Source organism: Eucalyptus grandis, chromosome 4 (assembly GCF_016545825.1).
Source record: "Eucalyptus grandis isolate ANBG69807.140 chromosome 4, ASM1654582v1, whole genome shotgun sequence".
Lineage (NCBI taxonomy): Eukaryota > Viridiplantae > Streptophyta > Magnoliopsida > Myrtales > Myrtaceae > Eucalyptus > Eucalyptus grandis.
In genome coordinates, this window is record NC_052615.1 from 14,684,385 (window position 1) to 14,709,307 (window position 24,923).

Sequence of the window (24,923 nt, forward strand, 5' to 3'; positions counted from 1 at the left end):
TCGCACTTTCAGCCTCAACTAATTGTTTCCATGTTAAAATCGCACTTGATGGAAACCAATGTGGTATCCCTCCCCGTCACAACAGTTTGAAATGTCAAGTTTTCTTTGTGATGAGCAGCACGATGATAACTCGAATCCTATTCTTTCACCGTAAACCGATTCAACGCAAAAGCAAATACATCTCAAGCAATTTCTTTCGACCACATTGATTAAAAGGACTAGGCTGCTGGGAAGGGAAAGCAAGGGGAGGTGCCAAGGTACGCATCCATTACTTCAATTTACATGAAGTAGGAATTATTTTCTTGTTTCACGATTGAGAAATATCGACCGAACATCCAAAGCTTAGAAAGGAAAACATTGGTATCATAGCTTGCACTTCATTTACATGGTGGACGAAAAAGGTGACAATTACTTGCTTAAATTCATGAGAAAGGTGGATCCTCACTAATTAAGACCTCGACCAAAGACCTCAACTACACTCCGTGGTATTTGAGGTGTCATTCGTTCAGTCACTTTTGTTGCCTCAGACATCATACCACATAATTCTCAAAAAGAAAACATGAACGCAGAAAAGGGGTTAGTGTATGCCCTGCTGCTTCTTTTTCTACTTCAGGTAAGTACTTGCTTGGACATCCTAAACCAAAACAACACTCTCAAAGATGGCAATCTCTTGGTCTCCAGTGGTAAAATGTTCACTCTCGGTTTCTTCAGCCGGGGTAATTCTAGCCACCGTTATGTCGGAATTTGGTATTCTCAAATTTCTGAGCAAACCATTGTTTGGGTTGCTAATCGAGAGAGACCAATCAGTGGCACTTCAGGAGCTCTTTCAATTGATTCTGATGGAAATTTGGTGCTCTATGAGACAAATGGAAGCTTTCCTGTTTGGTCCACAAATGTTTCTTCTGCATTATCCAATCATTCTACTACAGCCCAGCTCATGGATTCAGGCAATCTAGTACTTCGAGATTTTAGCGAAAAGATGATATGGCAAAGCTTTGATTATCCAACAGACACTGTGCTTCCTTTAATGAAAATCGGGTTGAACCGCAAAACCGGTTTGAACCAGTTCATAACATCATGGAAGTCCCCAGACGATCCGACACCTGGCAATTACTCCCTTAAGATCGACGCAACGGGCTACGCTCAATTGTTTCTGTACAAGGACGGGAATCCATATTGGCGTGCCGGGTCATGGACTGGAGATCGGTGGAGCGGTATACCTGAAATGACTCGTGCTTACCTGAACTTAAGTTTTGTAAATGATCCAAACGAGGTTTCTATAATGTATGACGTCATTGACGCATCGATCATCACCAGAATGGTGGTGAACGAATCGGGGTCACTCCGACGATCTGCGTGGCACGACAGAGACCGGCGGTGGATAGAATTCTGGTTCGCTCCAAAGGACCAGTGCGATTATTACGGCAAGTGTGGGCCCAACAGCAACTGCAATCCATACATTACGGGCCAGTTCGAGTGCACATGCCTGCCAGGGCTCGAGCCCAAATCCCCGGGCGATTGGTACCTTAGAGATGCATCGGCAGGGTGCGTAAGGAGGGGAGGGGTGTCAGTGTGTCGAAGTGGGGAAGGATTCGTGAGGGTGGCACGTGCGAAGGTGCCGGACACTTCAAAAGCACGTGCCAACATGAGCTTGAACTTGAAGGAGTGCGAGGAGGAATGCCTGAGGGATTGCTCTTGCACAGCTTATGCTAGTGCCAGTGAAAGCCTGGGAGGTTCCGGGTGCCTCATATGGCATGGCGATTTAGTCGATACAAAAACATTTGCCGATTCAGGTCAAGATTTATATGTACGGGTCGATGCCATTGAGTTAGGTACTCCTGCTTCTATAACTTATGTTACTAGTACTACTTTTGTTAATGTGATGCATATCCGGCATCGTTTGTTTTATTAAATTAGTATTGTCAAGCAAATGATGAATCGAACTTCAAAACAGATTAAATTCATGAGCATAAGAATTCACAAACACAATTCTAGGAATCAAGTTCGAGCTTTTGGATCGCATAAACTGTGTATTGTTTGAGATCCACTTCGTGATATATGGTTTCAAGTCGAGGTTGAAAGAATTTTACTTCCTTTACTTGGCACAAGCATTTTCGAGGTCATTGAATCTGAAATACTGTGTTTGTACTTTCCTTTCAGCTCGTCACAGGAAGACAAGATCCCTCAGCCAAAAGGCAATGGTTGCGATCATTCTAGTTTCAATTTTGACAGCTCTACTTCTCGCCGGCTTCTTCTTGTATGGCTTGGCGATCAAGAAGAGAAGGGGTGCGTCACTTAGTCCTCAACATTCGTGCGTTTTTTATTATATTTTCCAGCTAAAATTCATCACCTCTTATTGTTCACCACTTAATAAAGGACGCAAATTTTAGTCGGTTCAATCTTGGAACTATTCTTAGCTATAGGAAGTCAGTTACGGAGTGAATTCTATGTTTTATTTAATCAATTCCGAATCTAAGAACCTTGAACAAAAGAAAGCACGATTATGCCAATTCACATCTCGACGCAGCATTTCCACAATGAAACTAAACCAGCACAAGGCCAGTTTCAGGGTACAAGAGATGAAATCATAAAGTACATCAATATATAAACCAAGAAGATCTTTTCAAGCTTACAACTTTCATTCGGTGCAACGAAATGAATTACTGAACGAGGAATCTCACAATTTCTCCAAGGTTGTAATGGCATTTATGTGGTTGTCTTGAAACAGATCGCAGAAGCCATAATCCACAGGTGAGTGATATGACCAGTTCAACGTATTTCAACGGCCCTCAGTGTGTAAAAGACCGCAGTGATGAACCGAGGGGAAACAGAGATGTGCCGCTCTTTGATCTGAGTACCGTAGCTTCGGCAACAAACAATTTCTCCGTCCTCAATAAGCTCGGTCGAGGCGGTTTTGGATCAGTATACAAGGTAAATTTCCATTACACAACAAAGCTAGTTAGAAGAATTGATAAAGACTTGCATATTGGAACTATAATTGACAGGGCGTTATGGACAATGGAATGGAAATAGCAGTCAAAAGACTATCGAAACATTCAGGACAAGGAGTTAAAGAATTTAAAAACGAAGTCCGGTTAATTGCGAAGCTCCAGCACCGGAACCTGGTGAGAATACTAGGCTGCTGTGTCGAAGAAGACGAGAAAATGCTAATTTACGAGTATTTACCTAACAAGAGCTTGGATACCTTCCTTTTCGGTACATTTTCTGCTCTCCCACTAGCTAGAATACTCTGATTTCATAGATCGACCCATGACAACGAACAATGGTTTGTTGATGTCTTGATCTTGGTCCAAACAAAACAAAAGGACCGTTGCCAGATTGGAGAAAACGGTTCGAAATTGCTTCTGGGGTGGCTCGAGGACTCTTGTACTTGCACCAAGATTCAAGGCTCCGGATCATCCACCGAGACTTAAAGGCCAGCAACATCCTACTCGACGCTGCGATGAATCCAAAGATATCGGATTTCGGTATGGCTAGGGTATGCGGCGGGGACCAAATCCAAGGAAACACAAATCGAGTAGTTGGAACATAGTGAGAATTCTTGCCATCACAATGCTTTACCTGCTTATCGATTCCAAGAGCCTCAACTCAACTAACTAATCAAAACCCCTTTTTTTTCTGCTTCATTTTTTACACGGCAGCGGGTACATGCCGCCAGAATACGCAATGGAGGGTATATTTTCGATAAAATCCGACGTCTACAGCTTTGGAGTTTTGTTGTTGGAGATCATTAGTGGCAAAAGGAACGGTGCATATTACAATGAAAATCCATCTTCCTTGGTAGGCCATGTAAGTACTAGAACTCTGAATGAGTACAAGAGACAGGACTGGACTCATACATAATACATAGCCCAATATACTCAGCTTGTTCACTACACAATCGCAGGCATGGGAGCTATGGAAAGAAGGGAACTGGTGAGGACGTTATCGACGAGTCGATGGGTGATTCATGCACCAAAGAAGAGGCCTTGAGGTGCATTCAGATCGGTCTTTTGTGCGTGCAAGAATTCGCGGACGATAGGCCGGACATGTCCACTGTTGTGTTCATGTTGGCAAATAAAGATGTGGTTCTTGCATCTCCGAAACGACCTGCATACGTTTTCAAGAGCAAGCACCATGGCGCGAATCTATCCGCAAATGACAAACCAGCTTCTGGGAATGACGTTACGATTTCGATGCTCGAAGGCCGCTAATTATGCCATCTCTTGCCATAGATTAGTTTTATGATACAAATTCACTTTAAAATATATTGCAATAATTCTCGAGATTTTGCCCTAGATTGGTTATATAGCACAAATTCTCTTCAAAAACCCAAGTAGTTTATGCAAGTATTGGGTACTAGAATGCCAAACGTGTTTTGAGCCGGCAAAAGTCCAAAAGAGAATCATTTGCATGGCTCGGCTGTCAAACCGATATGTAATCCTTTTGTTCATAATGTTTGATATGTTTTGGAAACTAAAAATTGCATGGCGCTTGCTTTTTAGTTAACTTCGATGCTTCGCTTATAAATACCAGGATTGGAGTTCCATATAGGTTATTCTCATGATCTGATATGCACAGTCATACTAAAAGGAGTAAATCCACGAAAAATGTTGTGAGACGATAGCCTACTACTCTAAAGATTTAAATTTGTATGATGTATACACGGTTTAATATTTAAATGTTACAACATTACCCCTCACGCATAGACTGAAATTTGGCCAAAGAGCAATCTCAAAAAAAATTATAATAATTGATAAAAATAGGGGACTTGAAAGATTTTATTATAGACCTCCTATTATGATATCACGTTAACATTTATAGTCAAATTAAAAATAACGACTTGGTGGCTAATTGTGATTGCCTAAGATAGAGTAATCAATACAGTCAGGTAGGCCCGTCAAACGAGTAAATCAGGTCGGATTTAGATCGAGTCATAAATGGCCCAACCTAAATAGACCAAATTTGATCCATTTGTATGCAATGCAATTTAGTAACCCATATCTGACCCAACCCATATCCAACTCGATTCATATTGGTTCCATAGTTTATCCAATTTATGAAATCTCATAGCCAAACTGAGATAAAAGTGCGAAATGAGTGAGTGTGAGATCAATTGAAGGCAAGACTAAAGAGAGAGCTATAGAAATGAATTAGGTCTAAGTAAATTATAAACCAATTTATGACTCCTTAACACTCATGTTGTATTTGGACTCATTTATTGAATATAATTAACTCATTTATAATCCATTTAACACCCATTTGGATTACCAAATGGGTTTATGACCCATTTTAATGGGTCTACAATCTAAGTACAGATAAAAACATAATTATAGAAAGATTCTTAAGGCATCTCAATTACACATTAATAGTTACCACCAATCTGTTTTACAGAATTTGATATAGACCCTTGATGTGTTGTTGGATGCTTTATCATGAAAGACCGGGGGTGGTAGCGATGCTTATCCTCTTGCTTTTGTTTTTATTTTTATTTCAATAACATTTCTCACTAACCCAAAATTAATTAAAAGAAAAAAGAAATGAAAAGAAAAGAAACGGAAGAAGGCAATAGTTACAACCACGTTGATTCTGATACAAATTTGCTAAGTGGGCTTTTCCGACATGGCTTAAGTTAAAAGGCAGGCGCGAATCTTCCAGAGATTAGAAAGCAAAGAAAAAGGTTAATTATTAAGCATGGAAAACCGGGGGACAAAAAAAAAAGATGCCGAAATTGACTTACTCAAAGTCGTTTGCGTGCGCGACGATAAAGTTAAACAAAACCCCAAAAAAAAAAAAAAATTTAAATTTAAAAAAGATATATTATTAAAAAAAAAAAGGAAAAAGAAATCAATTTAACCCATATCAACGGCCCCAACTACCATGCCACTAGAACTTTTCAATTCTCGTGGATCACGTTCTAAGCTTTCAAATTTTTTATTTTTTTTATTTTCTTCGTATGTTTTGCCACGTCAGCCGGCCACTTTCGTGGTTTTCTTTATTATTGGCCTCGCTGGGGTAAATCTTAACGTGAGGTCGAGAGCATTGAACCGGTCCATGTCGGTCGCCTCGAGCCATCGCTTTCGTGACAGCTGGCAGCGTGATTCTGTGCGAACGTGGGGGAGTGGGGGCTCAAAGGGAGGGAGGAAGCTCACCACCACCATCCCCAAACCCCAAAAAAAGTCATTTTCATTTGGAGTTCTTTACCCCCAAATGGCACCAACTAAAAGGGTGTTCGGCAAAGAAAAATAGCCATGCAGATAAAAATAAGGGTGTTTAAATAAGAATAAAATAAAATAGTATATGTCATGAGAAATTCTAAATTAGTACACCCGTGACACATTTATTCAAAACTAATTTTTTTATCATAAAAATTTTAAACTTATACATCTCTTATAATTTTTCCTTCATTAATTTCCATTAAATTTTTAGTTAAATTGTCAAGTTAAATGACACGTGATAATTGATGAGTGTATCAATTTAGAGTTTTACACTATTTTTGTCACATGTATATCAATAGTATTAATTCAATTTAATGAAAACTAATAAAGGATAAATTTATCACAAATTACCAAATTTGTGATTTTTTGTGTTAAAAAAATTAGTTTAAGGTAATTATGTCACGAGTATACAAATTTATGGCCATTGGTAGTCAAACAATTGATTTGAAGTAAATATATTATAAGTATACTAGTTTGAGGTTTTTTTTTTTTTTTTGCGATATTAAACTTTAATAAAAATTAATTTATTAGGTGATATAAAATGTTCTCACATCCCGCGTTAGGGCTTGGACACAGTTGCCTGAAGCCGATTGGTTATGCATAGAAGAAAGTAGGTGATTGATACATAGATTTTTGTTAGACATTATGAGAGTCCAGATTTTTGTTAGACATTATGAGAGTCCGATTCTAAAGAGGTAGAATTGGGACTGTTAATGTTCTTTTGGGTTAAACATGTAAATAGGTAGATTGGTCAGTCAATAATGATTAAATAAGGTAGTAGATACAGGTGACCATCTCTTAGGAAATTGAGGTCAATGAGAGAGTCAGGTACGCTCCATCAGCACATCTGCATTGCCATAGAAGAAGGCATTGGGAAGTGTAGATGGAAAGCTACTTCATTCTGAAAAAAGAGTCGAAAACTTGAGAGGATTGCCTTTCGAAGTGTTTGCAAGTAAACTGAAGCGCTCACTTCTCAGATTATGTCAAGAATATGACATTCAAATGAGTATTTTATGCATATGGAATAATACCATATTAAATATGTAATGTAAAAAATTTATGTTTTTGGGATTAAAGAAAAGAAAAGAAAAAGCAAATGTTATCAACTTGAATTTATAGATCCCCATGGACAAATAAAATTATATTTATATCACTTACACTAATTGATGTGATGTAATCGATCAACCACTTAAAATTTTAGTATGCCTCATTTCAATGCACATTTCTATTCCTTAGCCCCATATCCCTGAACAGTATTTTTTGGCATGCATCCCAACTAATTTTTTGCTTTTGAATTTTAAATGCCTGCTTCTTAATTATTTCCTAGCATTTCTCTGTCATTGTCACGTAGTGTGATGATGATCACATAAAATACCTTCCATTCGCGGCCAATTCCACTTCGTCATAAGTGACACAAACATAGTCATTGTTACCTAAGACAGTGACCACCTCATGATGTGTGTCCCTTGAGGAATACAGACACCACCACGAGGTGGTACCAATTTACATATCTATCATAGAATTCAAACAAATATATAGAACATCTTCTAAAATGACTGCCGCAAGTTGATCTCCATCGTCATTGCCGAACTTTATCTCCCCATTGACCTAGTCACCTTCTAGACCATCTTCACATGACTTATTATAAAGGCAAAGGCTGCATTATAAACAGACAAGAGACCCATGAATGATTGGATTAGACTTCAAACTTTGTTGGCTGATGATGATGCATTCATCGTCCCTCAAAATTTTTTCAATTTTAAAAATCTGTCTAAATGGAGTTAGAAAGCAACTTGTGACACTTACGTGGCTTTTATAAACTTTTTTGGCTGAAAAATCATCTAACTAAACTTTAATGGAGGTAAATACGTCACATAGGTACAAGTTTGGGATTTTTTATGTAATAAGGAAAAGTTCAAAGTAAATGTGTTATAGTGAGTATAAGGAGTCACAATTTATAAATGTGTTATAGTGAGTATAAGGAGTCACAATTTATCTCCCCCATTGACCTAGTCGCCTCTAGATCCATCTTCACGTGACTCACGAAAAGAAACAAAGGCCGCATTATAGACAGACAAGAGACCCATGAATGATTGGATTAGACTTGAACTTTGTTGGCTGATGATAGGCTTTTCCTTGCAAATATGGCATGATATAAATGTAGGCAACTCAACTTTGATATTTGATTGTGGCAAGAAAATAAGAGTTTGTTAAGGAGTTCACTTTTTATTTTTATTTTTTGGTTCAATTCTCACAGATCACCCAATTCGTGTTTTATCTAATGGGTAATACCCGGAATCTTCCAAAATTTATAAATATCGACACTCGAAACTTTTAAAATTATTGGTAATTTAAAAAAAATGTAAATTACCCATTTGATAATTGCAATTTCTATCTTTTTTTTTTTATGGAGCATTTTGTTAACGAGTATACTTGTTAATTTTCAATGCATTGTCTCTTCTCATGTTATGTGTTGCCCCTATCTTGAAAATTGAACCATTCCTAATTAAGCATGCTTAACTAGTTCCCTAGGGCACACGTTAACAGAATCCTTTTATGAATTAGTAAGGTGATGTAATGAAATAACTCAAGTAGGAATTTTCCTAACCTACTTGTTGCGTACTTTCAAAAAAGAAAAGTCAGAATTATCCTTATTTTTAACACCAATACCACTTTACTCCCTCTTTTTATAAAAATCACTAATTTACACCCTGAGTTTTGGCTTTGGAAACCAATTTACCCAACCTTAGTTACCATCAATAGGGATGAGTATAGTTTTAGGGTAGAACCTAGAATTGGAGAAATGCATAGGTGAGAACCTGCTCAATTTAAGGATTCAAGATATGCAAGATAAATTTCAAAAATTGGAGAACCCGTTTCAATGGGTAGATTCTAGATTTTAGACAAGTGGAACCTAAAACTTAGAACCTGAATCTTAAATAAGTTTTTTCTATTTTTCTTGGTGTATATCTTCACACGATTTTACGGTATTTTATGGCATCAAATGATAAGTGCATAGTATGAAACCACTAGTCTGAACTTCTATAATATGATAGAGACTTCTACTTTATTAATGTTTCATGCTCTACATCTGTCAAACATAAGTTATGGTCAACAGATTAGCAACAAGTGATAGTCATTAAATATGATAATTCACTACAATGATTTGATTAATTATACAAGTGGACCCTAGAACTTATCCTATCATTAGAACCGACACTAGAACCTATGATAGAGTAGGTTCCAAGTGCATAGTAGGTTTCAGGTTCCAAAAAATGAGGAACTTGTTATAATGGACAGATTCTAAATTCCAAATAGAACCTAAAACTGCTCATTCCTAACCATCATAACTCTGAGGACAATATCTACGTTCTCCTTCCCAAATTGGCCCTAGAGAAATTTTAAATTTCTCATGTAGGCAAAACTTCCAAAACAACTTAAAATGCAATTACCCAAATCCTAAATCAAGCTCCATGGTACCCCAATGAATATCCACCTCACTCGTTGTCATCCACCAATGATCTCCCGTGCTTCCACCCTCCCTTCCTCTCATGATCAATCAAGGTTGCCAAGGTATCGGCGACCTCAATCCACATGCCTTCTCATGGGCTTGGACCACCTCAAATTGAGGTAACAAGCCTGTGGACTTGGACAACCTTAGGTTGAGGTCATCCATGGCAACTTGCAACCTTAGATACATCAAGATTTGACACACAATCACAAAGAAATAAAAAATCAAGACAAGAAAAAGAAATATAGACACAAGGTTTTTATCCCGATCCATCCTTAAATTAAGGTTACGTCCAATTGAGCATTCCACTATGGTTAATACCTCACACCTCTATTATAACTCTTAATTTACTAGAGAAAAATGTTATATATGCCCAATAGCTATTCATAGGCTGAAACTCAAATTACCAATAAAATATGGACTTAAATTGTAAAAGTCTTCTAGCAAGCTTAGGGGCACTGCCTCCGCAACCATTGGACCCTGCCTACTCATCGAGGAACGCAACTTCTATGCCTTCTTACTGATGGGGAGAATGAACCATATTCTTAACAAAATGGAGGTCATGAGCAGCATCAAGACTACAGACCACGGTGGTCATAGAGAGAGAGAGAAGGTGGCTGCTAAGACGGCAGTGAGAGAATGGTGGGGCGATTGTCTGCGGCAGGGGATGGTGGTGGATAAAGAGATATTAGAATTCGTGGCATCGGATCTTGCGAAATTAGAAACTGAGATTCCGGCTAAAGTCTGAATGACGGGAAATAGAGCCTTTGTACTATGGGACTAGCAAATAGTTAGTTCAACATGGGTTTAGAAATAGAGACTCAAGTGGCATCAACATCAGTGGTAACTAGAAATCTTTTTGTGATACACGCCACCCAAAATTTAAAGCAAACTGGCAATATCATTGATCTTATTGCAACAACGATGGCTTTCAAGAAATCAAGCTCTTGGGAAAGGAATAGGCAAAAACGACAAATCCCATGTGTTGCCGTCCTCCACAAACGCGCTAACTTCTTTTTATCTTTTGAAAAGCCGGGGTTGACGGTGGATGATGTCCGGAGTCACGTGGGCTTGTAGTCTAAGTAGCATTAACACATGATACGATATAACACAACACGTCGACACATCATTTTTTAAAAATAGAGAATTTCGACACATTAGGATACGTTATATATTAAATAAATGTTTTTATGTTTAATTAATTTAATTCAAATTCAGTATTTTTACTTTTCAAAATTATTTTTTAATTTCATTTATTTATTTTTTTAATTAAAAAAGAAATCTTCTTTCCCTCATCCATCCCCCAAATTTATTTTGCTTTCCCTCCCCACCATCGTCCATTTCCCCCCACTTTATTTTTCTTTCCCTCCTCACCACCGACAGACATGCTATCCTATCACTTTCCCTCCCCCCAAAATATGTGATGGCCATTAGAGTCCCCTTTTTTAATTACTTTTGAGTTTTCTATCAAATACCCTAGCTTTACTTTACCTCCTCCTCGCCGCTCATTGCACGATCCCCTTCCTCTCCTCTTCCTCTTGATCCTTCTCCTCTCCTCCTCGCCGCACAAGCACCTTCCTCTCCTCTTCCTCTCACCTTTGGCCCTTTCTCCCTCGCAGCTGCAGCCTCGTTGGATCCATCATAGCATCACAGTGGCGGCCCTCGCCTCAATCTATGCTCTTTCTCTAGCCATCTCTCACCATCACTCGCGGCCTCGTCTCTACTCCCTCACCGTCGCTTCCACCCTCCATCGTCTACTGGACACGCGTGTCCAAACGTGTCAAGCAAAAGTTGACCACGTGTCGGAAAATCCGACGGGCATTGACCGCATGTCCGACCGTGTTCGAGCATGTCGACGTGTCCGACACACTCCGACATGTGTCGGACACAACACGGAAGCATGGACAACATGTCCGTGCTTCATAGCTTGTAGTCCTTCACCATATTTAGCAGTCCATGCTGTGGCCTCACGGTTGAATGGAAAGAGCAAATCCCACTTACTCATCATAAACCACGCGCGCGCGCGAGAGAGAGAGAGAGAGAGAAGGATGCGGATGATACGTTTCCTATTTCCTTCCATGCTCAGCTTTTTCACCATCAAAGCTGCTGAATTCACCCACACCTTGAACACCTTGAACGGCCATTACTGCTTAAACTCAAGCACCTTCACCCCCAATAGCACCTATCACGCCAACCTCAATCGCGTTCTCGATGATCTCGTCAGAGACGCGGGCGCCAACCCTGATAACGGGTTCAACTTCACTTCAAGCAAAGCCAGCTCGAGCAACGCCGTCTACGGCAGCTTTATGTGCAGAGGCGATGTCTCCAAGAAAGAGTGCGCGGATTGCGTCGGGAACGCGAGTATTCAAATAACCCAGTTATGCCCGATGACAAAAGTCTCCTTCCTGTGGTACGATCGGTGCATGTTGCGCTACTCCGACACGAATTTTACCAGGAAGGTCGAGCTAAAACCTCGGTTGGCTGGATACAATGAAGAGAACATATACCAGCCTGCTGAATTCATGAAGGTACTGACTGTCACTACGGATCACGCGGCTAGAGAGGCTGCTCAGCATCCTCCTAGGATGTATGGCCATGGCGACGCCAAGTTTAGTCAGGAGAAAACGTTGTACACGTTCGCCGAGTGTTGCTTCCGAGTTGCTTTGTCAGGTTTGAGATTTACCCGTTTTACGGGAGCAGCTCAAAAGGTAAGGTAGAACCTAATAGTTGATTTTTCAAAAGTTCATCATCATGCTTCTTACTACTTCAAAGATTACAACAGAATTTGTGTTGTCCGCTTTGCAATTTCTTGACCATTGGGTAGTGTACCCCGATAACAGAAGACATAAAAACTCCAAATTTGCCCAAAACAGATGCCTCTTATTGTTGCTTCATTTTATTGTATCTGCACTCTTACTAATATGAGATTAGAAGGGCATAATCTTGGAGTTTTTCCTATCTAACTTATGTGGAGGAGAAAATGCTCCAGAGCTTTGAGAAGCTTCATTGTAAACCACAATATCATTCTACATTATGATTATATATGAAAATTAGCAAGCATCATCTTCTTGATAAGTCAAAAGCTGAATGATCAGATTGAACATCTTAATTACCTTGTAAACCGGACCAAATCCTCCTTCTCCTAACTTCTTGTTGTTCGAGAAGTTATCTGTGGCAGCTTCTATCGTTTGCAGATCAAATTGCAGGGAATGGAGTTCAGAAATTTGCCTCTTAACTGGCAGTTAAATAATTCAGATATCTTTAGACTCTGGTGAAACAGAATCAATAAAATTGTATGCATGCAATAGCAGTGTTTCTTCGAGTTACCAATCTGATCTTCTTTAATACCACTTTTGCTCCCCCTTCTTAGGATTCTTTTTCTTCCTCGTAGTATATGCCAGACTATCATGTAAAAAAGTAGCGCCACTCCTACGGCTGCGGCAAGGATTGCAGCATATATTTTCCACTTAAAGTGCACTTTCCCTGCATTTGTTGTCGGAGTTAATAGTTTCATTTACATACATGGAAGTATGGCTCGTTCTAGTCATGACAACGTCATGTTCCAGCACACACACGAGACAAGATATTCCCCGACTCCATTCAAAAGCTGTGGCAGACAGTTGAATTGACTGTACTTAACCGAAACGTGCGTTGAGTAATCCAACTGCAAAGATTTCAACTGTAGCAGAATTGAAAAAAAAAAAAAAATCTTTTGCTGGCTGAGAAACTCTAATAACTCCTTGAAGAGCAAAGAAACAGCTTATATTATTGTCTTATTTCTCCTGATCTCGTCTTGATGAAACTGTTTGCTTCTGATAGTTGTTGCATTCATTTCCGTAACATTTGCAACTTCCAAGTTCTTGTGCCTTCTTTTACAGCTCGTACTCTTGTCAAGACGACAATGGTGGCAACGATGATATCGGTATCTGCAGTAGTGTTGCTGCTCTTAGCCTTTCTTATGTACTGCCTTCGGCTGGTGAGGAAAAGAGGTGTGGTAATCTTGCCTTGATAGAAGCTTTTTCGACCATATATATTACTCAGTCTGTTTTACAAGTAGGTAATTATTTAGATGTTTAGGGATAAGAAATCCATTAAATTAAAATTGGAGCTAATCTAGCCAGGATTTTAGGCTACAGGGTGGTTGATTTCAATTCTGGAAACCTTGATCAACGAAGCTGCGAAAACAGTGCTTGATAATTAAAAATGCTGTATTGTGACAGCAGATAGAAGAGGAAAATTTGCATCGTTCCTGCCTCTAAAAAGAATTCCCAAATTGGCCAGAACGGCAAAACAAGAAGCAGTACAGAATTGCTTTCATTTTCATAAGCGTTTTGTTCAACTGTGTAAATGCAGATAGAAGAGGGCGTAATCATCTATTTGGTGTTGCCACAAGCTCAACATATTTCAATGAAATTCCAGGTCTGGAAGTCCTCGACAGCAAAGGTAGGCGAAAAATAGATATACCGGTCTTTGATTTTGAAACTGTAGCTGCAGCCACAAGCAATTTTTCCTTTGCCAATAAGCTTGGCCAAGGCGGTTTTGGATCTGTATATAAGGTAATTAATCTCCCTATTCAACTGAATCCAAATGGTGATTGGATATTAATATGTATATTCTTCCAACTTCAATTGTCTGTCCCTTATGGGGAATGATGTCCTTGAATAAAATGCTCGGAAGGGAACCAGTTTTATTGTAAAGGACTGTTTTGCTATTTTGAAATTCTCGAAAGGTATTGTGATCTGATTACTTCCACTATATATATGGAGGTGCATCTTGTGTCGACTCTTATCTACCCGTCGTCACAAACACATGAAGAAAACATCCTCCCGGGAAGTTTACTCATAGCAGCTTTTGAGCCACTGGCTTCACACGACAGGTCTAAATATTTATTCCTGTGATGTGTTCATTTTCACAGGGTGTTATGAATGACGGAACAGAAATAGCAGTTAAAAGGCTCTCAAAATATTCTGGACAAGGAAACGAAGAGTTCAAAAATGAAGTCAGGTTGATTGCCAAGCTCCAACACCGGAATCTGGTGAAAATCTTAGGTTGCTGCATTCGAGAAGACGAAAAATTGTTAATTTATGAGTATTTACCCAATAAAAGCTTGGATTCATTACTTTACGGTAAGTAACCTCTTCCAATGGCCAAAAAAAATTTCGGTCTACAGCTAGTAATATGGATAATAACTTGAGGTAATCCCCAAAATTGGTCCAGATGAAACGAAGAGATCACTTCTGGATTGGGGAAAAAGGTATCAAATCGCTTATGGGGTGTCTCAGGGACTCATGTATTTACATCAGGATTCAACTCTTGAGAATAATCCACAGAGATTTGAAAGTTAGCAATGTCTTACTGGATGTTGCACTGAACCCCAAGATTTCAGATTTTGGGTTAGCAAGGATATGTGGAGGAGACCAAATTGAAGGAAAACGAAACGCGTGGTCGGGACATAGTGAGTGTTTTTCTTAAGCATTAAATTCTACTTCATCTACTTAAAAAAATGAGATATTAGAACATGGAAAAAGAACTCCGACCAACCATTTTCTTTCTTTCATACTAAAGTTTCAACCTTTTGTTATGTCTCCCAAACTTCAAAAGGAATTTTATAAGATGAATGAGATGCTGATTACTTTTCTTCTTTTTGGCTTCCACAGTGGGTACATGGCACCGGAGTATGCTATGCAAGGCCAGTTTTCTATAAAATCAGATGTGTACAGTTATGGAGTTTTGTTGCTAGAGATCATCACAGGCCAAAGAAATAGCGGATGCTATCATATGAATCCCTTTTGCTATTTAATTGGCCATGTAAGTATGAAACTCTTATATAATTCATCGCTATGCACAACTTGACCAGGCTCTACAATCGCAGTCACAATCTGAGGTGTCTGGTATGTGTGATGTCCAGGTATGGGAGCTGTGGAAAGGAGGAAAATGCATGGACATTGTGGACAAATCAATTGGCAATACATATTCTGAAGAAATCGTATCAAGGTGCATTCAAATCGGTCTTTTGTGCGTGCAAAGATATGCATCGGACAGGCCAACTATGTCCACAGTGGTTTTCATGTTGGGAAATGCTGATGTGGTACTTCCGTTCCCGAAACAGCCCGCATTCATCGACGAGAGTGACTACAATGGAAATATTCAGTTGACATGCAATGAAACATGTTCTGTTAACAGAGTTACAATAACAGCTGTTGAAGCTTGCTAGCCACATGCCACCACAAGTCCACTGCGGTACTACTCAACTTGAGAAATTGAGATGCTTCCTGTATCGGTAGATAGACGACACCTGAAGGCTAATCGTGTTGTGTATGAGCTAAAAGTTGCTCTTGTGCTTAGGAGAAAAGTTTACATGTAGATTAGATATAATAGACTACTTTTGCAAATTTCCTTGAATATACATGAGGTAGGAATTATTTTCTTGTTTGATGCTTGGGACACGTTGACTGAAAATATCAAGCTCAGAAAGGGTAAAGTCGGTGTCACATCTTGAATTACATTTACATGGTGGACGAAAAATTTACAACTACTTGCTTAAATTCATGAGAAAGGTGGATCCTCACTAATTAAGACCTCGACTACACTCCAGTGATATTTGGGGTATTGTTCGCTTAGTCACTTACGTTGCCTTAGACATCATACCATAGTATCCTAAAACAAAAAGACGATATCAAAACAGAATTAGTTTATGCCAAGGCCCAGCAACCGGCTAGAAGAGAAAGAAGAAAGAGGGAGGAAAAAAAAAGGAAAATTTCAAAATAAATAAATAAATAAATAAATCTTAAAAAATACTTAAAAAAAAAAATTCCAAGTCACAAAAAAAAAAAAAAAAAAATTGAAGGTTGAACCAAATGATTTCTTATTCTTTTTCTAATTGAAGAATCAAAATTTTAGGATCATACCAAACACATTCTTCTCATCAAACTCATTTAGGGAATAAAATTGGAAAAAAAAATATTTTTGAACTGAAATTATTTCTGAAATAAAATTTTTACCAAACACACTTTTACTGTTATCCCATCATTTTCCTTTTATGAATCGTATGTTGATTTGCTTTTACAGGGTGTGACAAACATGGAATGGAAATGGCAGTTAAAAGGCTTCTCAAATATTCTAGACAAAGGATCGAATAGTATAAGATTGAAGTTACATTGATTGCAAAACTCCATCTTTGGAGTGTGGTGAAAATTCTAGGGTACTACATTGGAGAAGCTGAGAAACTGTTAATTTGCAAGTATCTATCTAACAAAAGCTTGGACTTCATTCTAATGTGTAATTGAGAAGGAGAAGAAAAGAAGAAGGAGGAGGATGATGATGATGATGATGATGATGATTATTATTATGATTATTATTATGATTATGATGATGATGATTATTATTATTATTATTATTATTATTATTATTATTATTATTATTATTATTATTATTATTATTATTATTATTATTATTATTATTATTATTATTATTATTATTATTATCATTATCATTATCATTATCATTATCATTATCATTATGATCATCATCATTATTATTATCATTATTATTATTATTATTATCATCATTATTATTATCATCATTATTATTATCATCATCATTATTATTAATGATCATTATTATTAATGATCATTATTATTAATTATCATTATTATTATTATTATTATTATTATTATTATTATTATTATTATTATTATTATTATTATTATTATTATTATTATTATTATTATTATTATTATTATTATTATTATTATTTATGTTCTTACGTGACTTGTGAACTCGAACTAGAATACTGCAATTTCTTCCTTTTTCTCTAATCCAAGATAGACTTCACCAAATTTTGAACTCCCTTGAATTTGCTTGGAGATAAAGTCCAACTTAGAAGACATCCAAAATACATGCAATACTTCAACCAGGTCATGTTCTATATACTTCTGCCATGTCAGATGTGTATAAACTCACACTTAATACATAACACATCACTAGCTCATAAGTATGGGAGCTATGAAAAGGAGGAAATGCCTAAACATTGTCGACTAGTCAATTCGCAATTTGTGTCAAGAGAGGAGGCTTCAAGATGAATTCAGATCTATGTCTTGTGCATGCAAGAGTTCCCATGCAATGCCTACGGTCTGTGTTCATGTTGGGGAATGCTAGTGTGTCGCTTCCGTCTATGAATCAGCCTGCGTTTGTCTTCAAGAAGAGCTACCATGGAGCAAATGCATTGTCTAGTAATGGCATTGTTTCAGCTTCTATTTATGATGTTGGGATTACTACAGTCAATGTGTTATAAATAAGTTCACAATTTTTTTAAAAAAATAAGTACATTGAAAGTCTTAAAACTTATCATGAAATGACAAGTGAGTCCTAAAACTTTCAAAAAGTGCAATTAAATCGTAAAACTTATCACAAAATACAATAGTCCTACAACTTTCAAAAAGTACAATCAAATCCTAAAACTTGTCAAATTGATATAATAAATCTTTCCATTTTCTTGCATTTTTTAAAATTTTAAAACTCAATTAAACTTTCGTGATAAATAATATGACTTAATTGCTCTTTTTTGAAAATTTTATAATTTAATCGCACTTTCGTAATAAGCTTTTGAACTTGTAGTGCACTTTCCTTTTCTTTTTTTTTCTTTTTTTCTAAAAAAGGCACTTCTAAAAAGATTTGCGCAGTACATATGTATGTTAAACTCTGAATGTAATTACCTAACGCCAAGTACATTGACAGTAGCTTTGCACAAAAGGGACTTGAAAATATTGCATAAATTGATTTTGAAGCCTCAAACTCACATCAGCATAGTAATGCACCGAGACTAATGTTGAGGAAAGTGTACTAATCTCTCTTCTCGAGCCTCACATCCGAGGGATCTAAATTCCTTTCCTTATCACTTTCTGCCACCATTTTTGGTGAGAAGCCCTGGTCACTTGGTCAGGGTTTCCCCAAGTTACCTTTTCATCTACCCTTCAAGAACTACAAGACACCCGCTTGTGCTAGTGACATATCAAGGCGACAATAAACAAATAAATGACCAAATGGACAACTGAGTAAACGAACAACCGTTGATAGATTGTGGAGTCTGTTCCATGGGGTTGCCGTCTTCTCACGCCACCTCGCATGGCCAAGAGAAACCATCGGTTTGTCTTTTTCTCTTGACCTATCTTTTTTCTCTTTTGCGGGTCAGACTTCTTGATCCATGATTGAACACTGTTTAATCTCTAGCCTCGCTCGTGAAACGGCGGTCGAAGTCATCTAATGAACGGGGGAAAGTGTCCCTTCCAGACGGGGCCAGATGGATGACCGAGTGCTCAATGTCTTGGGTAAGCTTTGTTCTAGTCAGCAGGATCAAATATATGTTAGTGCTTTTTCAATTGCACGAGCATCAGGCGTGGTTACTTGGATCATGAATTTGGTGATCCAAACAAGTGAGTGTACAAAATTCTAATCGGGTCGTGTTACACAGAGTTTATGCTGCTTTCTGTCACACTAGTCTAAACTTAGTGACTTTAATTCAGTCTGCCAATATTAATTCTTTGTAGGGTAGACTGGCAATCCATAATAGATTGCTGTCATTTTGACAGTATTGCAAATTGCTGATGATAGGCACAATACTGGTCAGATACACACCCCCAATGAAACGCATTCACTCTTGAGATTTTAGAAAATTCTAAAAGCTGTTGACATTGACAGGAGAAACAAGCCTCTCTGCATCTGTAAATTAGAAGCACAAACAGTGAAGAGGTTTCGTATATTGTAGAGTGATCAAATCAAAAGAATCATCTTAATATTGTAGCTTAGTTCTGTCATAAGAAAACAGAGAATACTAGCTTTGCGTAAAGGACGAATCTGAAAAGGATTAAATGGCAATTTGACACTAGCCTTGAATAAAGACCTAGAAATGGAATTTTTTTCCTCTGTTTCCGCAATGACATTAGGATATTGAATTTTCAGGCTCGACTGACTGTTTCTATGTTAAAATCGCTGTCAATGGAAACGACACGGTATCCATCTCTGTCCCAACAGTCTGAAATGTTAAGTTCTCTGCAGGATGGGCGGAGTGATGATAACCAAGAGCCCTGTTTATTCACGTGGAACCGATTCAATGGGGAAGCAAATACACCTCAAGCAACATCGATCCACCACATTAATTAAAGCGATAAGGCTGCTGGGAAGGGAAAGGTGAGGCGAGTCCCAAGGTGCGTGACCATTACTTCAATTTACATGAAGGTGGAATTAATTTATTGTTTCACGATCGAGAAATATCGACCAAGAAGAGTATGAAGCTTAGAAAGGACAACATCGGCATCACGGCTTGCACTCCATTTGGAGATCGAAAAGGTGACAATCACTTTGCTTAAATTGATGGGAAAGGTGGGTCCCCACTAATTAAGACCTCAACTACACTCCGTGGTATTTGAGGTATCATTACTCAGTTACTTTTGTTGTCTCAGAATCATACCACTGTATCCTCGATAGAAAGACAGCATGAACACAGAGAAGGGGTCAGTATATGCCCTGCTTCTTCTTTTTCTACTTCAGGGAAGTACTGGCTTGGACATCCTAAGCCAAAACAATACCATCAGAGACGGCAATCTCTTGGTCTCCAGCGGTAAAAGGTTCGCTCTCGGTTTCTTCAGCCCAGGTAATTCTAGCCACCGTTATGTCGGAATTTGGTATTACCAAGTTTCTGAGCAAACCATTGTTTGGGTTGCTAACCGAGAGAGGCCAATCAATGGCACTTCAGGAGCCCTTTCGATTGATTCTGATGGAAAGTTGGTGCTCCATGAGAATGGAAGCTTTCTTGTTTGGTCCACAAATGTTTCTTCTGCATTGTCCAATTATTCTACTACAGCCCGGCTTATGGATTCAGGCAATCTAGTCCTGGTTCAAGATTTTAGCGAAAGGGTGATATGGCAAAGCTTTGATTATCCAACAGACACTATGCTTCCTTTCATGAAACTTGGGTTGAACCGCAAAACCGGTTTGAACCGGTTCCTAACATCATGGAAGTCCCCAGAGAATCCGACACCTGGCAATTGCTCCTATAGGATCGACCCAACGGGCTACACTCAATTGCTTCTGTACAAGGACGGGGATCCATATTGGCGTGCTGGGTCATGGACTGGAGATCGGTGGAGCGGTATACCTGAAATGACTCATTCTTTCATCTTTAACGTAAGCTTTGTAAATGACCCAGACGAGGTTTCTATAATGTATGGCGTCATTGACGCATCGATCATCACCAGAATGGTGGTGAGCGAATCGGGGTCACTCCGACGATCCACATGGCACGACAGAGACCAGCGGTGGATAGAATTCTGGTACGCTCCAAAGGACCAGTGCGATTATTACGGCAGGTGTGGACCCAACAGCAACTGCAATCCATACGATACGGGCCAGTTCGAGTGCACATGCCTGCCAGGGTTCGAGCCCAAGTCCCCGACTGATTGGGACCTTAGAGATGGATCGGCAGGGTGCGTAAGGAGGGGAGGGGTGTCAGTGTGTCGAAGTGGGGAAGGATTCGTTAAGGTGGCACGTGTGAAGGTGCCGGACACTACAAAAGCACGTGCCAACATGAGCTTGAACTTGAAGGAGTGCAAGGAGGAATGCCTGAGGGATTGCTCTTGCACAGCTTATGCTAGTGCCAGTGAGAGCCTGGGAGGTTCCGGGTGCCTCATGTGGCATGGCTATTTACTCGATACAAGAACATTTGCACATTTGGGTCAAGATTTATATGTACGGGTTGATGCCATCGCGTTAGGTACTCCTATTTCTGTAACTTATGTTACTAATACTACATTTGTTAACGTGACGTATCTCCCGCAACCTCAATTGTTTCATTAAATTAGCATTGTCAAGCAAATGATGAATCAAACTTCGAAATAGATTAAATTCATGAGCATAAGAATTCACATCCATGATTCTAGGAACCAAGTTTGACCTTCTGCATCGCATAAACTGTGTATCATTTGAGATCCGCTTGGTGATATCTGGTTTCAAGTCGAGGTTGGAAGAATTTTTCATTCTATACTTGGCACAAGCACTTCCGAGGTCATTGAATCTGAAATACTCTGTTTGTACTTTCCTTCCAGCTCGTTACAGGAAAACAAGATCCCTCAACCAAAAGACGTCGGCTGCAATAATTTTGGTTTCGATTTTGACAGCTCTACTGCTCGCCGGCTCCTTCTCGTACTGCCTGGTGATCAAGAAGAGAAAGGGTGTGTCACTTAGTCCTCAACACCAGTACGCTCTTTATTTATATTTTCCGGTTAATTTGTCTGCTTAAATTAATTCTTCACCAATTAATAAAGGACACAAACTTTGGTTGGTTCAGTCTTGGAACTATTCCTAGCCGTAGGAAGTCAGTTAAAGAGTAACGTCTATGTTTTTATTTGATCATTTCCGAATCTAAGAACCTTGAGCCAAAGAGAGCATGATGATGCCAGTTTAGATCTTAATGCAGGATTTCAACAACGAACCTAAACCAGCACATGGCCAGTTTCAGGATACAAGAGATGAAATCATACAATACATCAATATATTTACCAGGAAAACAGTTGTAAAAACGTTTGGAAAGATCTTATTAAGCTTAAAACTTTCATTCGGTTTAATGAAATGAATTCCTGAATGAAGAATCTCACAATTCCTCCAAGGTTGTAATGGCATTCACGCAGTTGTCTTGGAAACAGATTGCAGAAGCCATAATCCACCGGTGAGCGATATTACCAATTCGACATATCTCGATGGCCCTCAGAGTGTAAAAGACCACGATGACAGACCCAGAGGAAACAGAGATGTGCCGCTTTATGATCTGAGCACCATAGCTTCGGCAACAAACAATTTCTCCGTCCTCAATAAGCTTGGTCAAGGCGGTTTTGGATCAGTATACAAGGTAAACTTCTATTACACAAAAAAGCTATCTAGAAAAAACGATGATACAGACTTGCAAAGTGGAAATCAATTTGACAGGGCGTTATGGACAATGGAACCGAAATAGCTGTCAAAAGACTATCGAAACTTTCAGGACAAGGAGCTGAAGAATTTAAAAACGAAGTCCGGTTGATTGCGAAGCTCCAACATCGGAACCTGGTGAGAATACTAGGCTGCTGTGTCGAAGAAGACGAGAAAATGCTAATTTACGAATATTTGCCAAACAAAAGCTTGGATGCCTTCCTTTTCGGTACGTTTTCTGCTCTCCCACTAGCTACAATACTCCGAAAAAGCAATGGTTTGTTGATGTCATGATCTTGGTCCAGACAAAACGAGAACATCGTTGCTGGATTGGAGAAAACGGTTCGAAATCGCATCTGGATTGGCTCGTGGACTTTTGTACTTGCACCAAGATTCGAGGCTCAGGATCATCCACCGAGACTTAAAGGCCAGCAATGTCCTACTGGATGAAGCAATGAATCCAAAGATATCAGATTTTGGTATGGCTAGGATATGCGGCGCAGACCAAATCCAAGGAAACACAAATCGTGTAGTTGGAACATAGTAAGCATTCTTGCTATCGCAATCCTTTATGTGTTATTGAGTCCAAGAGCCTCATCTCAACTAATTAGTCGAAACCTCTTTTTCTTCCTTCATTTTTTTCTACGGCAGTGGGTACATGTCGCCAGAGTACGCAATGGAAGGTATATTTTCGATAAAATCTGATGTCTATAGTTTCGGAGTTTTGCTGTTGGAGATCATAAGTGGCAAAAGGAACAGTGCATATTACCATGAAAATCCATCTTCCAATTTGGTAGGCCATGTAAGTACTGGAACTCTTAAATAAGTACAAGAGACAGGACTGGACACAGACATAATACATAGCCTGAAATACTCGCTTGTTCACTACACATTCGCAGGCATGGGAGCTATGGAAAGAAGGGAACTGCGAGGACGTTATCGACGAGTCGATGGGTGATTCATGCTCCAAAGAGGAGGCCTTGAGGTGCATCCAGATTGGTCTTTTGTGCGTGCAAGAATTCGCGGACGATAGGCCGAACATGTCCGCCGTTGTGCTCATGTTGGCAAATAACGATGTGGCTCTTGCATTCCCGAAACGACCGGCATACGTTTTCAAGAGAAAGTACCATGGCGCGAATCTATCGTCAAGCGACGGGACGACTTCTATGAATGACGTTACGATTTCGGAGGTCGAAGGCCGCTAGTTTTGCCGTTCTCTTGCCCTAAATTAGTTATATAACAAAATCTCTTTAAAACACTAGCAGTTTATGCAAGTATTGGGGACTGGAATTCCAACACTGTGTTCATGATGTTTGGTATGATTTGGAAACTGCAAATTGCACGATGCTTCTTTTTTAGTTAACGTTGATAATTCCCTTAGAGATTACGAATGTAGTCTGATTTAGGTTATTCTCGTGATCTGACATACATATTCATACTAAGAGGAGTAAACCGATGAAAATTTTTGTCAAACCATGGCCTACCATTCTGAAAACCGAAAGATGTCAGATAAATGTGTGGTATAATATTTAAAAAGTCTAACAGTTCCCCTCACGCACAAGCTGAAATTCAGCCTAAGAGTAAGCTCATAAAATTATAACAATAGAGACTAGTAGAGGCCTCCAAAGATTTGAACTCAATCCTCCTATTATGATATCATGTTAACATCTGAGTCAAATAGAACATAAATGTAACCTCATTCACATTGAGACCAAAACTATGATCATATATTCCAAATGCAAAGGCAAAAATGATCCCTAAGGAAAGACGAAAACTAGTTTCGAATTGAGCATAGAAATTTGGTACTTGGTCTGACAGAAAAGAGAATCATTTGATGATTGCTTGGATTTCATTCTACACATTGTATGACTGCCTCGACAGCAGAAAGAAGCAGGTGGGGAGTACTTGCCAGTGTTGCTTCAAGTTCAACATAATTTGAGGAATCCCAGACGTGCAAAACGTCCGCAACCAAGGAAGAAGAAACACCGATTGACGCTTCTTTGAAATCAAGCACTATCACTGAAGCTACAAACGAATTTGTCCTTCCGCAGCAAGCTCGGGCAGGGTGGTTTTGGATCTGCATAGAAGGTAAGTTGATCCCCTCTTGTTATATATGTTTCCCCAACCAGGCATTGAATTATGAAATTTCTTGGCATCCCAACTTAGTTCATCTTTTCCCATGGTATATGCTAGTGCTTGACTACTTACACAAAGTGTTGTGAAAAGGGGCGAGCGAT

The 24,923-nt window shown here is 38.9% G+C and overlaps 3 protein-coding genes across 5 annotated transcripts; all 3 read left to right on the top strand.

The window, feature by feature from the left end:
- Positions 1–559: 559 nt before the first annotated feature.
- Positions 560–16,157, top strand: LOC104442768 (G-type lectin S-receptor-like serine/threonine-protein kinase At1g11410). Its single transcript, XM_039310727.1, has 8 exons — positions 560–1,832; positions 2,161–2,286; positions 2,729–2,931; positions 3,006–3,216; positions 3,263–3,286; positions 3,339–3,552; positions 15,387–15,537; positions 15,638–16,157. The coding sequence occupies exons 1-8, from the start codon at positions 560–562 to the stop codon at positions 15,941–15,943; spliced, it is 2,508 nt and encodes an 835-aa protein (XP_039166661.1). The 3' UTR covers positions 15,944–16,157.
- Positions 13,443–14,827, top strand: LOC108959203 (G-type lectin S-receptor-like serine/threonine-protein kinase At1g11410). The gene is made up of 2 exons (XM_039311373.1): positions 13,443–13,718; positions 14,083–14,827. The coding sequence occupies exons 1-2, from the start codon at positions 13,526–13,528 to the stop codon at positions 14,379–14,381; spliced, it is 492 nt and encodes a 163-aa protein (XP_039167307.1). The 5' UTR covers positions 13,443–13,525; the 3' UTR covers positions 14,382–14,827.
- A 4,032-nt stretch (positions 16,158–20,189) lies between the features above and the next one.
- On the top strand, positions 20,190–24,066 carry LOC120286217 (G-type lectin S-receptor-like serine/threonine-protein kinase RKS1). 3 transcript variants are annotated; one of them, XM_039311359.1, is made up of 8 exons: positions 20,190–20,377; positions 20,480–21,496; positions 21,828–21,953; positions 22,425–22,627; positions 22,705–22,915; positions 22,992–23,229; positions 23,338–23,488; positions 23,586–24,066. In XM_039311359.1, the coding sequence occupies exons 1-8, from the start codon at positions 20,221–20,223 to the stop codon at positions 23,889–23,891; spliced, it is 2,409 nt and encodes an 802-aa protein (XP_039167293.1). In that variant the 5' UTR covers positions 20,190–20,220; the 3' UTR covers positions 23,892–24,066. The 3 variants fall into 3 exon arrangements, with proteins under 3 accessions (XP_039167293.1, XP_018727472.2, XP_039167294.1); XM_018871927.2 differs by having other exon boundaries at positions 20,190–21,496; positions 23,586–24,065; XM_039311360.1 differs by lacking the exons at positions 20,190–20,377; positions 20,480–21,496; positions 21,828–21,953 and having other exon boundaries at positions 22,512–22,627; positions 22,760–22,915; positions 23,586–24,057.
- Positions 24,067–24,923: the final 857 nt, after the last annotated feature.

Bases quoted from the DNA above. Each gene is read 5' to 3' on its own strand.
- LOC120286217 (XM_018871927.2), top strand. From the start codon at position 20,221: ATGAACACAGAGAAGGGGTCAGTATATGCCCTGCTTCTTCTTTTTCTA. The intron at 22,916-22,991 runs GTACGTTTTCTG...ATCTTGGTCCAG, and splicing joins CTTGGATGCCTTCCTTTTCG to ACAAAACGAGAACATCGTTG. The intron at 23,489-23,585 runs GTAAGTACTGGA...ACACATTCGCAG, and splicing joins CTTCCAATTTGGTAGGCCAT to GCATGGGAGCTATGGAAAGA.
- LOC108959203 (XM_039311373.1), top strand. From the start codon at position 13,526: ATGAAACTGTTTGCTTCTGATAGTTGTTGCATTCATTTCCGTAACATT. The intron at 13,719-14,082 runs GTGTGGTAATCT...GTGTAAATGCAG, and splicing joins TCGGCTGGTGAGGAAAAGAG to ATAGAAGAGGGCGTAATCAT.
- LOC104442768 (XM_039310727.1), top strand. From the start codon at position 560: ATGAACGCAGAAAAGGGGTTAGTGTATGCCCTGCTGCTTCTTTTTCTA. The intron at 3,217-3,262 runs GTACATTTTCTG...CTGATTTCATAG, and splicing joins CTTGGATACCTTCCTTTTCG to ATCGACCCATGACAACGAAC. The intron at 3,553-15,386 runs GTGAGAATTCTT...TGGCTTCCACAG, and splicing joins AATCGAGTAGTTGGAACATA to TGGGTACATGGCACCGGAGT.